The sequence below is a fragment of the Ovis canadensis genome, chromosome 18 (genome assembly GCF_042477335.2).
Source record: "Ovis canadensis isolate MfBH-ARS-UI-01 breed Bighorn chromosome 18, ARS-UI_OviCan_v2, whole genome shotgun sequence".
Lineage (NCBI taxonomy): Eukaryota > Metazoa > Chordata > Mammalia > Artiodactyla > Bovidae > Ovis > Ovis canadensis.
In genome coordinates, this window is record NC_091262.1 from 75,075,020 (window position 1) to 75,092,657 (window position 17,638).

General features: G+C 42.5%; 1 protein-coding gene across 11 annotated transcripts in view; it reads left to right on the plus strand.

Moving 5' to 3' along the window:
* Positions 1–17,344: 17,344 nt before the first annotated feature.
* VRK1 (VRK serine/threonine kinase 1) overlaps positions 17,345–17,638 on the plus strand; it is a 79,054-nt gene continuing 78,760 nt past the window's right edge. For 2 of the 11 annotated variants that reach the window (XM_069559419.1, XM_069559426.1), the window contains exon 1: positions 17,385–17,460. Coding sequence is in view for 1 of the 11 variants with exons in the window: in XM_069559415.1 (XP_069415516.1) it covers positions 17,346–17,460 (115 nt within the window). In the remaining 10 variants the exon portion in view is untranslated. Of the gene's footprint in view, positions 17,461–17,638 lie in introns of all 11 variants that reach the window. The other 9 variants (XM_069559418.1, XM_069559415.1, XM_069559424.1 and 6 more) reach the window with 9 other exon arrangements.

Genomic DNA, 17,638 nt, shown 5'->3' on the forward strand with positions numbered 1-17,638 from the left:
TGTGCTGGGTCTGTGTTGCTGCATGTAGGCTTTCTCTAGCTGCAGTGATGGGGGCTACTCCACTGAGGCACGTGTGCTCCTCATTGAAGTGGCTTTTCTTGTTGCAGAGCACGAGCTTCAGGTGCACTGGCTCAGTAGTTGTGGCACATGGAATCTTCCTGGACAGGGGGTCGAACCCACGTCACCTGCATTGGAAGGAGGATTTTTATCCACTGCGCAACCAGGGAAGTCCTTTGACTTATTTATTTTATTTTTTTGATCTATATTCCCTCCTTGGGTTAGTTCATCCATCCTCATGGATAAGCCATTTTCATGTCTTTTCTTTGAAATTAATTTTTATTGCTTTATAATGCCATGTTAGTTTCTACTGTACAGTAAAGTGAGTCAGCCATGTGTATACGTATATCCCCTCTTTTTTGGATTTCCTTCCCATTCAGAGAGCACTGAGTGGGGTTCTCTTGGCTATACAGGAGGTCTTCATTAGTTATCTATTTAATACAAATTATAAATGGTGTATATATGTCAATCCCAGTCTCCTAGTTCACTCCGCTCTCCCTTCTTTCCCCGCTTGGTGTTCATACTGTTCTCTATGTTTGTGTATCTGTTTCTGTTTTACAAATGAGATCATCTATATAATTTTTATAGATTCCACATATATGCATTAATATACAATATTTATTTTTCTCTTTCTGACCTAGAGTCTGCATGACAGACTCTAGGTCATCCAAGTCTCTACAGATGACCCAATTTCGTTCCTTTTTTATGGCTGCGTGACATTCTATTGTCCGTTTCCATTTCTAACAAGCTGACTATGTCATGATGATTCCCAAGGTTTTCTTTCTACCCTCTGAAATCTGCATAGATATGAACATAAAGAGAGCAATGAGCCTTAAAGATGTAGAAGCTGGAGCTGAAGAAGTGGTGCAAGCAGGCAGCATTGCAAAGTTTTCAGAAAAGGAAAGTGAAACTAGGGCAGACTCTAGTGTTATAAGAACCATTATAATTTCTTTGCTTTTAAATTAATTTTTTGTTGCTTTATAATAAGGAGGAGGAGCACGTTCAGGAGGAGAACATGCTTTAAGAAGAGATAATGGGCCAACCGTGGGCCCGTGGTCTTGTCTTGTTCTCCTATCCTGAGAACCTAGCACAGCACCCCGGCTGTAGTAGGTGTTCAATAAACCTTTGTGAAACAATAAATTAACAAACTTAGATTTACACAAGCATATTCCTTGAAGGGCTCTGCACTGTGTCCTGAATCCTCTTTAAGTTCCTTCTCAGATTTTTAAAACACCCAAGGCTTTATCTCTATCCTGTAAGATCAATGCCAGGCAGAGGAAACAATAATCTACTTCACAGATTATCCTGTGGTTTAGTTTTAATTTCCGAAGATAAATGTTACCTCTGTTAGGTCATAAGTTCTGCCTCTGCTGCAGGTGTTAGCTTCTGAAAATATTGTCTGAGCTCAGCTCCCTGGTGAGAAATACAAATCCTGGGAAATTGCAACCCGGGTTTCTTTTATAATGGTCACTAATGGTCTGCAATCAAGACACACCTGTTAGAGGCAAAACAACAATTGACTTGTTTGCTTGACGTGCATATGATTTATCAACAGCCTGATTATTCACTGTCTCTCAGGGTATTATCCAGAGAAATATATGCATAAAAATAGTGGGGGAAAGTCCACTGACCTAGTTTCAGTAGGCAGTGTGGACTTATCACGGCTTTGGAGTCAAAGAATCCCAAGTATAAAAGCCCACTGTCACTAATGAGCCACAGTCATGGTTAAAGATCCTATTCTCACATAATAGGAAATTATAATCACGCTTGCCTTTCAGGATTGATAATAGGGATTACGTAAGTCAGCCACCTCTCAATGCCTCCCATAACAGATGTGCAATGCCTTTTCATTCCAGTCCCATTTTGCTGTCTTCTAGGAATTCTGTTAATTTCCACCTGATCTTGACACTTATGTCAGTTGATCAGATTTCTGAAGGTCTGGGACCATGTGTGTTTTATGTTCCTTTTGACATCAGTGGTCTTACAGCACAGAGACAAAAGCCTCAGGGGTTTTAAAAATCTGTCAAGCAACTTTAAGAGGATTCAGGACACAGTGCAGAGCCCTTCAAGGAATCTGCTAGTGTAAATCAAAGTATATTCATTTATTGTTTAACAAAGGTTTATTGAACACCTACCACAGCCCAGGTAGGAAGAGCATAATCATTGACATCTCAGAGCTGAGATCAAATCCTGCCTCAACCACTTATTGGTTGTGTGACTTTGGGCAAATTGCCTGCCTAAGTTCTCTACGGCTTAATTTCCACATCTGTAAAATGGGCTAATTATGGTACCTACCTCATAGAGCTACTGGGAAACCCAAAGGAGACACTAGATGTGAAGTACTTGGGACCATTTCTGGTGCATAGTATGTGCATATCTCCTGAGATACGTTCAGTTCAGTTCAGTTGCTCAGTTGTGTCTGACTCTTTGTGACCGCATGAATCACAGCACACCAGGACTCCCTGTCCATCACCAACTCCTGGAGTTTACTCAAACTCATGTCCATCGAGTCGGTGATGCCATCCAGCCATCTCATCCTCTATCATCCCCTTCTCCTCCTGCCTCCAATCCCTCCCAGCATCAGAGTCTTTTTCCAATGAGTCAACTCTTCCCATGAGGTGGCCAAAGTACTGGAGTTTCAGCTTTAGCATCATTCCTTCCAAAGAAATCCTAGGACTGATCTCCTTTAGGATAGACTGGTTGGATCTCCTTGCAGTCCAAGGGACTCTCAAGAGTCTTCTCCAACACCACAGTTCAAAAGCATCAATTCTTCAGTGCTCAGCTTTCTTCACAGTCCAACTCTCACATCCATACATGACCACAGGAAAAACCATAGCCTTGACTAGATGGACCTTTGTTGCAAAGTAATGTCTCTGCTTTTGAATATGCTATTTAGGTTGGTCATAACTTTCCTTCCAAGGAGTAAGCGTCTTTTAATTTCATGGCTGCAGTCACCATCTGCAGTGATTTTGGAGCCCCCCAAAATAAAGTCTGACACTGTTTCCACTGTTTCCCCATCTATTTCCCATGAAGTGATGGGACCAGATGCCATGATCTTTGTTTTCTGAATGTTGAGCTTTAAGCCAACTTTCTCACTCTCCTCTTTCACTTTCATCAAGAGGCTTTTTAGTTCCTCTTCACTTTCTGCCATAAGGGTGGTGTCATCTGCATAACTGAGGGTTATTGATATTTCTCCCAGCAATCTTGATTCCAGCTTGTGCTTTTTTTCAGCCCAGCATTTCTCATGATGTACTCTGCATATAAATTAAATAAGCAGGGTGACAATATACAGCCTTGACGTACTCCTTTTCCTATTTGGAACCAGTCTGTTCCATGTCCAGTTCTAATTGTTGCTTCCTGACCTGTGTATAGGTTTCTCAAGAGGCAGGTCAGGTGGTCTGGTATTCCTATTTCTTTCAAAATTTTCCACAGTTTCTTGTGATCCACACAGTCAAAGGCTTTGGCATAGTCAATAAAGCAGAAATAGATGTTTTTCTGGAACTCTCTTGCTTTTTCCTTGATCCAGCGGATATTGGCAATTTGATCTCTGGTTCCTCTGCCTTTTCTAAATTCAGCTTGAACATGTGGAAGTTCACGGTTCATGTATTGCTGAAGCCTGGCTTGGAGAATTTTGAGCATTACTTTACTAGCATGTGAGATGAGTGCAATTGTGCAGTAGTTTAAGCATTCTTTGGCATTGCCTTTCTTTGGGATTGAAATGAAAACTGACCTTTTCCAGTCCTGTGGCCACTGCTGAGTTTTCCAAATTTGCTGCCATATTGTGTGCAGTACTTTCATAGCATCATCTTTCAGTGTTTGAAACAGCTCAACTGGAATTCCATCACCTCCACTAGCTTTGTTCATAGTGATGCTTTCTAAGGCCCACTTGACTTCACATTCCAGGATGTCTGGCTCTAGGTGAGTGATCACACCTTTGTGATTATCTGGGTCATGAAGATCTGTTTTATGCAGTTCTTCTGTGTATTCTTGCCTCCTCGTCTTAATATCTTCTGCTTCTGTTAGGTCCATACCATTTCTGTCCTTTATCGAGCCCATCTTTGCATGAACTGTTCCCTTGGTATCTCTAATTTTCTTGAAGAGATCTCTAGTCTTTCCCATTCTGTTGTTTTCCTTTATTTCTTTGCATTGATCTCTGAGGAAGACTTTCTTATCTCTCCTTGCTATTCTTTGGAATTCTGCATTCAGATGCTTTTATCTTTCCTTTTCTCCTTTGCTTTTCACTTCTCTTCTTTTCACAGCTATTTGTAAGGCCTCCCCAGATAGCCATTTTGCTTTTTTTGCATTTCTTTTCCATGGGGATGGTCTTGCTCTCTGTCTCCTGTACAATGTCACGAACTTCAGTCCATAGTTCATCAGGTACTCCATCTATCAGATCTAGGCCCTTAAATCTATTTCTCACTTCCACTGTATAATCATAAGGGATTTGATTTAGGTCATACCTGAATGGTCTAGTGGTTTTCCCTACTTTCTTCAATTTAAGTCTGAATTTGGCAATAAGGAGTTCATGATCTGAGCCACAGTCAGCTCCTGGTCTTGTTTCTGCTGACTGTATAGCGCTTCTCCATCTTTGGCTGCAAAGAATATAATCTATCTGATTTTGGTGTTGACTATCTGGTGATACTCATGTGTAGAGTCTTCTCTTGTGTTGTTGGAAGAGGGTGTTTGCTATGACCAGTGCATTCTCTTGGCAAAACTCTATTAGCATTTGCCCTGCTTCATTCCACATTCCAAGGCCAAATTTTTTCTTGACTTCCTACTTTTGCATTTCAGTCTCCTATAATGAAAAGGACATCTTTTTTGGGTGTTAGTTCTAAAAGGTCTTGTAGGTCTTCATAGAACCATTCAACTTCAGCTTCTTCAGCGTTACTGGTTGGGGCATAGGCTTAGATTACTGTGATATTGAATGGTTTGCCTTGCAAGCGAACAGAGATCATTCTGTCATTTTTGAGACTGCATCCAAGTACTACATTTCGGACTCTTTTGTTGACCATGATGGCTACTCCATTTCTTCTAAGGGATTCCTGCCCACAGTAGTAGATATAATGGTCATCTGAGTTAAAGTCACCCATTCCAGTCCATTTTAGTTCGCTGATTCCTAGAATGTTGACATTCACTCTTGCTATCTCATGTTTGACCACTTCCAATTTGCCTTGATTCAGGGACCTAACATTCCAGGTTCCTATGCAATATTACTCTTTATAGTGTTGGACCTTGCTTCTGTCGTCCGATGCTGAGATATGTTGGTTGCTATTATTTAAAAATATTTGCCTGTAGACTAATTGATAGGCTATGGGTTTAGTTAAAGCCAGGGAGGTGGTATTGGTGATGATGTGTGGAAAAAAGGAAAAACACTTTCCACACAGTGACTATATTTAGCATCATATCTCTCCAATTCTTTTGTCATGAAAGGATTTTGTTTTGCTCAGAGCCCCTCTGAGTCTCATAATAATGCTTTTATATAGTGCCTTTTGTCTCAGAATCTTGGAGCAGTCTTGAAATCAAAACATAACAAGAGCTGGATGGTTGCAAAGATAAAAGCAACAATTTGCTTTTGTTTTTGGAAAAGCTCCTCTAACTTTCCTAGTTTGCAACTTGGCAGCTGGATGTGAACATGTATGTATATGTGACCTAGGTCCATGGCAAACCCCTGCCAATCCCCGATGGCAGCTGCTTGTAGCTTGGCTCTTGGAGATGGAGTGAAGTGCACCTCCTGATGTTCTGAAGGAAGAAAATAAGAGAAGGATGAGCAGGAGGAGGCAAAAACTTTACTGAGTGCCTACCAGGAGCCAGGAATGTTACACATGCTATATCATTGAATCCCAACAACTGCTAGCATTTACAGATGAGAGAGGAAGCTCAGTGAGGTCAATAATTTATCCAAGGTCATGCAGCAATTAAATGTAGAAAGAAGTTACAGAATCTGTTTCCTTCATAAAACCTACACTCCTATCACATTACCACACCACTTCCTCCTTTCTTTAAGGTTGTTTGCCTTCACTTTCAAAAAGCATGGGGTGGGAGAAAGGAGGAAAGCTCCACATCACTGAGAGAGTTCAAGAGTGTCAGATCCAGTGTGCAACGTGGGGAGTGGAACAAAGAGGAGAGATGGTCTGCAGACAAGTTTGAGGAAGCAAACACCAAGTATCCTAGAATTTAATAAATTCTAAGGCTCCCTGGTGGCTCAGATGGTAAAGCATCTTCCCACAATGTGGAAGACCAGGGTTCAGTCCCAGGCTTGGGAAGATCCTCTGGAGAAGGCAATGGCAACCCACTCCAGTATCCTTGCCTGGAGAATTCCATGGGCAGGGGAGCCTTGTAAATTGCAGTCCACAGGGTTGCAAAGAGTCAGACGCGACCAAGTGACTAACACACACAAGGCTCCATCAGTTGTAAAATAACTCATTATTTCATGTGCTACTAATAAGGAAAAAATAAAACCAACACCAGTTACAATGGCATTGATCAGTTATAGGACATACTCTGATTTTAGAGACTTTTCACATTTTAAAATGTGAAAAGCTTGCTTGTTAGAATTGATACAAGATGTCATTTATCAGGGTCAGTTCCTCTCCCACATTAGCTGAAGTTTAATGCAGGGTGCAATGACCATTGCAGGTATTTTAAGCACAAAGGGTTTTAATATGGGGAGTTAGGTACTTATAAAATTGCTGAAGGGCTAGACTAGCGGACACTAGTGAGAGCACAACAGAACTGCTTTACCTGGGAAGCACTAGCTCTGCTACAATCAAAAAGAGGAGGAATGAGGAGGCCGCCACAGGGACTAGAGAATTCAGGAACTCTGCCGGAGTTCTAGTCACTTGCACAGAACACAGCCCACCTCTCTCAATTCCAACAGCAATTGCAAGTTTCGGGGGAGGGTTTTCTTTAAATTAATTTATTTATTTTAACTGCTAATTACTTGACAATATTGTACATTGACCATACATTGACCTGAATCGGCCATGGGTGTACATGTGTCCCCCATCCCAAAACCCCCTCCCACCTCCCTCCCCATCCCACCCCTCTGGGTTGTCTAGTGCACCGGCTTTGAGTGCCCTGTTTCATGCATTGAACTTGGACTGGTGATCTGTTTCACATGTGGTAATATACATGTTTCAATGCTATTCTCTCAAATCATCCCACCCTCGCCTTCTCCCACAGAGTCCAAAAGTCTGTTCTTTATATCTGTGTCTCTTTTGCTGCCTCGTGAACAGGGTCATTGTTACCATGTTTCTAAATTCCATATATATGCATTAATGTACTGTATTGGTGTTTTTCTTTCTGACTTACTTCACTCTATATAAAAGGCTCCAGTTTCATCCATCTCATTAGGACTGTTTCAAATGTGTGTGTGTTTTTTTTTTAAATAGCTAAGTAATATTCCATTGTGTATAGGTACCACAGCTTTCTTATCCTTTCATCTGCTGATGGACATCTAGGTTGCTTCCATGTCCTGGCTACTATAAACAGTGCTGCAATGAACATTGGTGTACATTTGTCTCTCAATTCTGGTTTCCTTGGTGTGTATGCCCAGAAGTGGGATTGCTGGGTCGTATGGCAGTTCTCTTTCCAGTTTTTTAAGGACTCTCCACACTGTTCTCCATAGCGGCTGTACTAGTTTGGACCAACAGTGTAAGAGAGTTCCCTTTTCTCCACACCCTCTCCAGCATTTATTGCTTGTAGACTTTTGGATAGCGGCCATCCTGACTGGCGTGATATGGTACCTCATTGTGGGTTTGATATGCATCTCTCTGATAATGAGTGATGTTGAGCATCTTTTCATGTTTTTGTTAGCCATCTGTATGCCTTCTTTGGAGAAATGTCTATTTAGTTCTTTGGCCCATTTTTTGATTGGGTCATTTATTTTTCTGATATTGAGCTGCATAAGCTGCTTGTATATTTTTGAGATTCTTTGTTGTCAGTTGCTTCATTTGTTATTATTTTCTCCCATTCTGAAGGCTTTTCATCTTACTTATAGTTTTCTTTGTTGTGTAAAAGCTTTTAAGTTTACTTAGGTCCCATTTTTAAATTTTTCCTTTTGTTTCCATTACTCTGGGAGATGGGTCATGGAGGATCGTGCTGTGATTTATGTCAGAGAGCGTTTTGCCTATGTTTTCCTCTAGGAGTTTTATAGTTTCTGGTCTTACATTTGGATCTTTAAGCCATTTTGAGTTTATTTTTGTGTACAGTGTTAGAAAGTGTTCTAGTTTCATTCTTTTACAAGCGGTTGACCAGTTTTCCCAGCACCACTTGTTAAAGAGATTGTTCTTTTCTTTATTGTATATTTTTGCTTCCTTTGTCAAAGATAACATGTCCATAGGTGCATGGACTTATCTCTGGGATTTCTATTTTGTTCCATTGATCTACACTTCTGTCTTTGTGTCAGTACCATACTGTCTTGATGACTGTAGCTTTGTAGTATAGTCTGAAGTCAGGCAGGTTGATTCCTCCAGTTCCACTCTTCTCTCTCAAGATTACTTTTGCTATTCAAAGTTTTTTGTATTTCCATACAAATTGTGAAATTATTCATTCTAGTTCTGTGAAAAATACTGTTGGTAGCTTAATAGGGATTACGTTGATTCTGTAGAGTGCTTTGGGTAGTATACTCATTTTCACTATATTGATTCTTCCAATCCATGAACATAATATGTTTCTCCATCTATTTCTGTCATCTTGATTTCTTTCATCAGTATTTCATAGTTTTCTATATATAAATCTTTTGTTTCTGTAGGTAGATGAAGAAAGTCAATGGTGAATGCGATTGTTTCCTTAATTTCTCTTTCTGCATTCTCATTGTTAGCATATAGGAACGCAAGGGATTTATGTGTATTAATTTTATATCCTGCAACTTTACTATATTCATTGATTAGCTCTAGTAAATTTCTGGTGGTGTCTTTAGGGTTTTCTATGTAGAGGATCATGTTATCTGCAAAGAGTGAGAGTTTCACTTCTTTTCCAATCTGGATTCCTTTTATTTCTTTTTCTTCTCTGATTGCTATGGCTAAAACTTTAAAAACTATGTTGAATAGTAGTGGTGAGAGTGGGCACCCTTGTCTTGTTCCTGACTTTAGGGGAAATGCTTTCAATTTTTCACCACTGAGGACAATGTTTGTCGTGGGTTTATCATATATGGCTTTTATTATGTTGAGGTATGTTCCTTCTATGCCTGCTTTCTGGAGAGTTTTTATCATAAATGGATGTTGAATTTTGTCAAAGGCTTTCTCTGCATCTGTTGAGATAATTATATGGTTTTTATCTTTCAATTTGTTAATGTGGTTGTATCACATTGATTGATTTGTGAGTATTTAGGAATCCTTGCATCCCTGGGATAAAGCTCACTTGGTCATGATGTATGATCTTTTTAATATGTTGTTGGATTCTGTTTGCTAGAATTTTGTTGAGGATTTTTGCATCTATGTTCATCAGTGAACATTTTGTGACATCTTTGTCAGGTTTTGGTATTAGGGTGATGGTGGCCTCATAGAATGAGTTTGGGAGTTTACCTTCCTCTGCAATTTTCTGGAAGAATTTGAGTAGGATAGGTGTTAGCTCTTCTCTAAATTTTTGGTAGAATTCACCTGTGAAGCCAACTGGTCCTGGGCATTTGTTTGTTGGAAGATTTTTGATTATAGTTTTGATTTCTGTACTTGTGATGGGTCTGTTAAGATATTCTATTTCTTTCTGGTTCAGTTTTGGAAGGTTATACTTTTCTAAGAATTTGTCCATTTCTTCCAAGTTGTCCATTTTATTGGCATATAGTTGCTGATAGTAGTCTCTTATGAGCCTTTGTATTTCTGTGTTGTCTGTTGTGATTTCTCCATTTTCATTTCTAACCTTATTGATTTGATTCTTCTCCCTTTTTTTCTTGATGAGTCTGGCTAATGGTTTGTCTATTTTATTTACCTTCTCAAAGAACCAGCTTTTAGTTTTGTTGATTTTTTGCTGTAGTCTCCTTTATTTCTTTTTCATATATTTCTGCTTTATTTTTATGATTTGTTTCCTTCTACTAGCCCTGGGGTTCTTCATTTCATCTTTTTCTAGTTGCTTTAGGTGTAAAGTTAGGTTATTTATTTGATTTTTCTCTTGTTTCTTGAGGTAAGCTTACATTGCTATGAACCTTCCCCTTAGCACTGCTTTTACTGAATCTCATAGGTTTTGGGTTGTTGTGTTTTCATTTTCATTTGTTTCTATGCATATTTTTATTTCCTTTTTGATTTATTCTGTGATTTGTTGATTATTCAGAAGCGTGTTGTTTAGCCTCCATATGTTTGTATTTTTAATAGTTTTTGCTTGTAGTTGACACCTAATCTCACTGTATCGTGATCAGAAAAGATGCTTGAAATGATTTCAATTTTTTAAAACTTACCAAGGCTAGATTTATGACCCAGGATGTGATTTATCCTGGAGAATGTTCCGTGTGCACTTGAGAAAAAGGTGAAATTCATTATTTTGGGGTGAAATGTCCTATAGTCCAAACCACCCTTCAGTTCAGTTCAGTTCAGTTCAGTCGCTCAGTCGTGTCTGACTCTTTGTGACCTCATGAATTGCAGCACGCCAGGCCTCCCTGTTCATCACCATCTCCTGGAGTTCATTCAGACTCACGTCCATCGAGTCCATGATGCCATCCAGCCATCTCATCCTCTGTCGTCCCCTTCTCCTCCTGCCTCCAGTCCCTCTCAGCATCAGAGTCTTTTCCAATGAGTCAACTCTTCGCATGAGGTGACCAAAGTACTGGAGTTTCAGCTTTAGCATCATTCCTTCCAAAGAAATCCCAGGACTGATCTCCTTTAGGATGGACTGGTTGGATCTTCTTGCAGTCCAAGGGACTCTCAAGAGTCTTCTCCAACACCACAGTTCAAAAGCATCAATTCTTCGGTGCTCAGCCTTCTTCATAGTCCAACTCTCACATCCACACATGACTACTGGAAAAACCATAGCCTTGACTAGACAGACCTTTGTTGGCAAAGTAATGTCTCTGCTTTTGAATATACTATCTAGGTTGGTCATAACTTTCCTTCCAAGGAGTAAGCGTCTTTTAATTTCATGGCTGCAGTCACCATCTGCAGTGATTTTGGAGCCCAGAAAAATAAAGTCTGACACTGTTTCCACTGTTTCCCCATCTATTTCCCATGAAGTGATGGGACCGGATGCCATGATCTTCGTTTTCTGATAATTTTCTAGGAGAGCTCATGGAACTCACCAGAAGCTGCTGTACTCATGGATACATTTTATTGTGGGCCAAGGATGCAGATAAAAATTGCAAGGGCAAAAGCAGAGCCCAAGAGATTTCTGAATGTGGAGCTCCTCTCCCTGTGGAGTAAAGACAGTTCTACCTTCTCAGCATCAACGTGTAACCATGCACACGGAGTGTTACCAACCAGTCAGCTAAGTCTCAGTGTCCAGGGCTTTTACCGGGGCTCCATCACAAATGGGTGATTCATTGTCCATGTGCTGAGCTCAGTCTCCAGTCCCTCCAGAGGTTGACCTATACCATATGACCCAAAGAATCCACGTAGATTGCATTACTGATCCTTCTAGCATGGCCAGCCACCACGCCAAGTCATATTGTGGGACAATCTGGTGACCCAAGGCTCCCAAGCAAACACAGACACTCCTAACTGACATTCCAAGGTCTTAGAGATCACCTTGCTGAGGACAAAGTCCAGAGCTGTTTTTGGGCAAGGTTAAATTCTTTAGGATGCATTCACAATTGTACCCACCACCCGTCAACCAGGAAGCTCCTACTGCCACCAACACAGCTGCCTTCTGACACACATAGCATTGCACACATGGCACTGGAACATTGCTGCAGAAAAATCCCAAGACTCCATGACTGCACTGACACTTCACTTTGCCTCCAAATCTTTCTTGAGGAATCTCATGGGAGGAACCTAATTTACATCCAGAATCCAAAGCCCTAGGATGCCTGGGAAACACAGCTTTTAGATTTGCAGCCTCTGCAGCAGGAAATGACAGTAGAAAGCAGTAGAAATGTGTGTGAGTCTCAGTACCATATCTGCCACTCCTCTCGACAAGTAGACAGAAAGCAAGCCATCCGCTGGCCGCTCACATCACCCGCAGCTCAGGGAGTTTCACCAGCAGAGTGTGAAACATTTCAATCACTCTCAGAGGCTCACACATTAAATTTTTCTGTACCATTAATTTCTCAAATCTTGGGGAAGACAAATAACTATGGCATCTTTAAAACCTGCTCAGGAGATACAAACACACAAAATGATGAATGGTTGGTGCACGGCATGGAGAGCGATTAAATGGTTGGTCTTCTGGATCAGTCTAAACCTTGGCTTAAAGTCCAAATGTATCACTTACTAGCTGTGTGACCTTGAGTCAGTTACTTACCTTCTCTGAGCTTTAATTTCTTCATCTCTGTAGTCGGCAGAGGGATAATATCAAACTCCAAGGGTTATTGTGAAGGTTTATAAATTATTACACAATTCCTGGAAAGTGCTTAAAATTTAATAAATGGATGCTGCCATCATCATTATCATTATCATCATCAATGTCATCATTACCAGGATGAAGGGAAGGCGAGGGAAACATTTTCCTAGGACTTTAAAGCCTCTTTCATCCACTTCTGACCTTAGTGTGTTAGTCGCTCAATTGTGTCTGACTCTTTGCAACTCCATGGACTGTAACCCTCCAGGCTCCTCTGTCCGTGGGATTCTCCAGGCAAGAATACTGGAGTGGGTTGCCGTTTCCTTCTCCAGGGGATCTTCCTGACTCAGGGATTGAACCGTGGCTCCTGCATTTGCAGACATGTTCTTTACCACTGAGCCACTAGGGAAGCCTGTAATCATTGATTATTGCATCACTAAATCTGAAAGAACCTATCTCTTCTATTGCGAGAGTTGCTAGGTTAGTTCAGCTGAGTAACTAGGTCAGTGTTACCTTGACCATGAGGTCTGGCAAAACAGTGTGTTCTTCCTGCATTCTCAGTGCACAGAATCTAAGAGCCACCATATTATCTCATTACATTTTCTAAGAGTCAGCAGGTATGAGTGGTACCAGGATGGATTTAGAATTAGCCAGCCCTCTTGGCCTCCACTAGCAGTACAACCTTGAGCAAAACATTTCATTTCTCTGGGATTTTGTATCCTCATCTGGACACTGGGGATTATATTACCTACCTCTCAGAGTTACATGAGATAGTTTTCCCAGCATATAATAAATGCTCATAAAAATCATAATTACCAGAATTTGCAATCATGTCTATAATCATGTCTGGATTATAAATCTATAAGGATACTATAGATTGTATCAACCACTGTATCAAGTGGTTGGCACATGGTAAAAGTGCCGACTTTATCCTCAAAAGTCCTTGCTAAAATGGAAATAGTGTCTCTGGACCCCTGGGATGAGATCAAAAGAGGATGGAGGAGTAGGAACCTGGGCCAGGGCACTCAGAAGACTTCGGAACATATTCTGTTCCTCACTCCTCTCCCTTTCCCCTCCCCCCAGGAGGTAATAATTTCTTGGGTTGTTGTTAGGATGCCTACACTGAGCAAGGACACTCTAGCAGCTTTGTTTCATGAAGATCAAAGCCCTTTTCAGTCACAACCTCGTCTGCCTCTCATTGGCCTTGGGAGGTGTGGAACTGGTTGGTCCAGGATGATTGTGCCCATTCTATAGATGGAACAAACAAGGGCAAGGACTCATAAACTGACTCATTGTTAGGTCCAGCATCTGCTGAAGTCTGCCAGGGCAGTGTTGCTTACTAATGACATTCGTGCTTGTTTGAACTTCACAGACTGAGCTTCTGTTATGATCTAGCTACTGCCAATCTCCTCTCCCTTTCCCAAAGTTCCCTGTATTACTATTCCCTGTCTGTGTCTTTATACTCATGTTACCAGGGTTGGAGAGTGCCTGGAAATAAAGGAGGGCACTCCAGAGCCTGACTATGCAGCAAATCACACAGACGCCATGCATAGATTTTCAGCTGGTCTGTTTTTGCCAGGCAGGAGGAAAACAATTAATTCATCAGGCTGAACCCACTCATGACTCACCTTGCTTTATCTACCATGATCCATTGTCCAGGAATCTCTTTACCCAACTAAAAGCCAGCATCTTCCACAAATCTCTATCACAGCATTGAAATTATTTCCCTCTAAGATGTATCCTCATGTACTGAGGCTATGCATGAAGGGGCAGTAAAAGAAAAAAAAATTTGGAAGCTGTAAGTAGATTCAGGCAGCCTGGAATCATGTAAAGTTTTTCATTTTTTCCCCTCTTTAAGAACAGAGATAGTGCATGTGAAAAAGCGCAGTGCCTAATACATTGTAAGACCCCCGTAAACAATCATTAAATTGAAAACCCCAGAGTTCCCAGAGGTTAGTCCAACTCCTGGTCACACCTGATGTGAAGAGCCGACTCACTGGAAAGAATTCTGATGCTGGGAAAGATTGAGGGAAGGAGGAGAAGGGATCAATTTTAGCATGACAGAGGATAACGTGGTTGGATGGCATCACTGATTCAATGGACATGAGCAGTCCATGGAGTCGCAAAGAGTCAGATACGACTTAGTGACTGAACAACAATGAACATTTGTTTGGATGGTATAGATATTTTTGAATATATGGCAGGACTATACTCAAGAACTTTTCCTCTCAAGTTCAATTCTTAAATCCTAAAGCCCAGATCTATCAAGTCTCATGGGTCATCTTCTGCAGAACCCTGATCTTGATACCAAGGTATCAATGCATAAACATCCTTTGAGGGCTCCTATGTCCCAGGGCTGTAACTGTACCTACAGTACACACACAATCAAACACACAGTCTCTGTGATAGCAGTGTGGACTGATGTCCTGCCATGCACCAGTAGGACATCTCAGCACCTGTGGGTGGTGTCGAAGATGTCAGTTGCCTTGGTGCATGGTTGCATCTAAGCATTGTTTAACAGCAAGTCACCTGAGTGAGGGTGAGGGAGCCATGAGCTGCAGAATAAATACATTCCATTCTCACCTTGGAATGTTCCAGGCCCTGTTGATTTAAGTGTATTTCAAGGCCAGCCAGTTTTCAACCCGGTGTGAAGGGAGGGACCCTTTGCACTGTATGGTGAGGTTAGGGGAACATGGTGATGGTGGGACAAATAAGTCCTGTTTCAAGACTCCTTAGTGTGTGTTTGTGTATATATGTGTGTGAATATGTGTATGTGTGTGTATACATGTGTTTGTATATATGTGTGTCTATGTGTGTGTATACATGTGTCTGTGTATACATGTGTATGTATACATGTCTATGTGTGTGCACACATATGTGTATATATGTGTGTATGTGTCTGCACATGTGTACGTGTGTGTGTGCATATGTGTGTGTCCATATGTAGACTATCTTTCTCTCAGGATTTTGGCCACAGATTCTTGCTGGGGAGATTCTTCCACACCCGTGAGACGTGTGAATCTTGAGACCTTTTTGCTGACAAGTATTCACTGAGTGCTCACCTGCTATGTGTTTCCATCAGAGTCTCCACAAGAAGCAGACGACACATTTAAAACAGAGTTTATCTGCAGAGGGTTTATTTGCAGTGAGACTACTGGCAAAAGTGTGAGGGTGGGAACCATGGGGATGGAGCAGTAACCTTGGCGCAGCAGTGGTCCTGGGGTTATCAGCTGCAGGTCTGAGGCGCAGAGGGAGGGGGCTGTCACTGCAAGCTGGAGAGGAGGGCCAGGCAGCAGTGGCCTTCAGCCGACTGCAGAGGACCTTGACAACCAGGATTGAGGGGAATACTTACTTTCAGCAACATCTCTCTTTCCTTCCACTCCTCTGTGGGGTTCCCTACCGGCCAAATCCTCCAGGAGCCTGGAGCCCAGGAACCTGGTAGTGGCTTGGACAGATCAACCTCTAGGGGGAGGAGGGCAGGCTGGAGGAGCATCTGGAGCATTGGAGGGTATCTGGAGGGGCAAATTCACCTCAACAGGCAAAATACTGCACTGTCCAGTGGATAGGGATTCCAGGTTCAGTGAGGTCCAAAGTTCACACAATTTTGGGGGTCTGCTTGGCAACCCACTCCAGTACTCTTGCCTGGAAAATCCCATGGATGGAGGAGTCTGGTAGGCTGCAGTCCATGGGGTCGCTAAGAGTCAGACATGACTGAGCGACCTCACTTTCACTTTTCACTTTCATGCATTGGAGAAGGAAATGGCAACCCACTCCAGTGTTCTTGCCTGTAGAATCCCAGGGACGGGGGAGCCTGGTGGCTGCCATCTATGGGGTCGCACAGAGTTGGAGATGACTGAAGCGACTTAGCAGCAGCAGCAGCTTAAAGAAAATCATACAAAAATATCTTACCTTGGCCAAACAAAAAAATACAAAAAAACCCAAAACAAAACTAAAACCAAACAAACAAAAACCCAGAAAAACAAAAATCCACTAAAATGGTTAACAGAAGGCTTTGGATTAGACATGTGCTTAAGCCTCATTAGTTTCACTGTAAATCTCCCTCTGCCTATGACTTTGGGGAGATTGACCTAGAACAGCATCGCTGCCCTAAATAAGCTTACTGTCTCATGGATATGGATTACTGAAGGCTTAGACAACTGATTAGAATTACAAAGCAAACTATAGCATAAGATAATTACGGATGGAATACACAGATTAGGTAGGCATGGATGTAGTCTTTGACAGACAGGATCTAGACTTATGGCTATGAGTGGAGAGAATAATACTCTCTGCTCTTTATTGAGCATCTACTACAGACAAAGCACTGTCTCTAGGATATCTCATTTAATCCTGACAAAAACAAGATATTGAGACTCATAGGGGTTAAATCATTTAGTTCACAAAGTTACAGAGTGGAGGAGCCGAGATTTGATCGCGAGCTGTTTGCTTCCAGACCCAGGCCCTAATATGCAGAACCAAGCGGCTGTGTGACAAGCATGCAGGTGTGGACCAGCAGGTGGGAAAATGGAAGCACCACTTGGCCGAACGGGAATATTCTTTTACATCCAACTCTTTTCAACACATTATTTAATAAATCAAGCTACTGCGAACACGGGCGATATTTACTTCGGTTCCTAGGGCTTTGACGGATACAACATCTGACCATAAGAACGGATTCAAGAGACTGTAGACCGCATTTCCCAGAGGCGCACAGGGGCCGAGCCAAGGCGATCTCGCTTTGCCAGTGAAAGACTCCATTTCCCAGCACGCAGTGCGAGGGCCGCCCGCGGCTCCCGGCATTCCTGGGGAGCGCGGGCTCCGCCCATCCCGCGCGTTCCTGCTCGCTCCGCCTCTCCCTCTCGCCTGAGCCAATGGGAAGGCCCCATACTGCAGGGTGTGACGGGGCCGGCGCCGCCGCGGAGTTGCAAGTCGGCGAAAGCGGCGGGAAGTTCGTACTGGGCAGAAGGCGACGGTCTGCGGCTTGGGGTAGGGCGGCCGCGCGCCAAGCGGTCCGAGGGCGCCGGCGCAGAGCGGGGACTGTGGAGGGGGCGGCCGGGGAGCTGGGCTAGCGTGGGGCGGCCGAGTGGCCGTGCCCTCAGGCGGTGTCGAGGGCTGCAGTCGGCGCGGCGCCGGCGTCCTCTCCCGCCGGGGCTCCCTCAGGTCC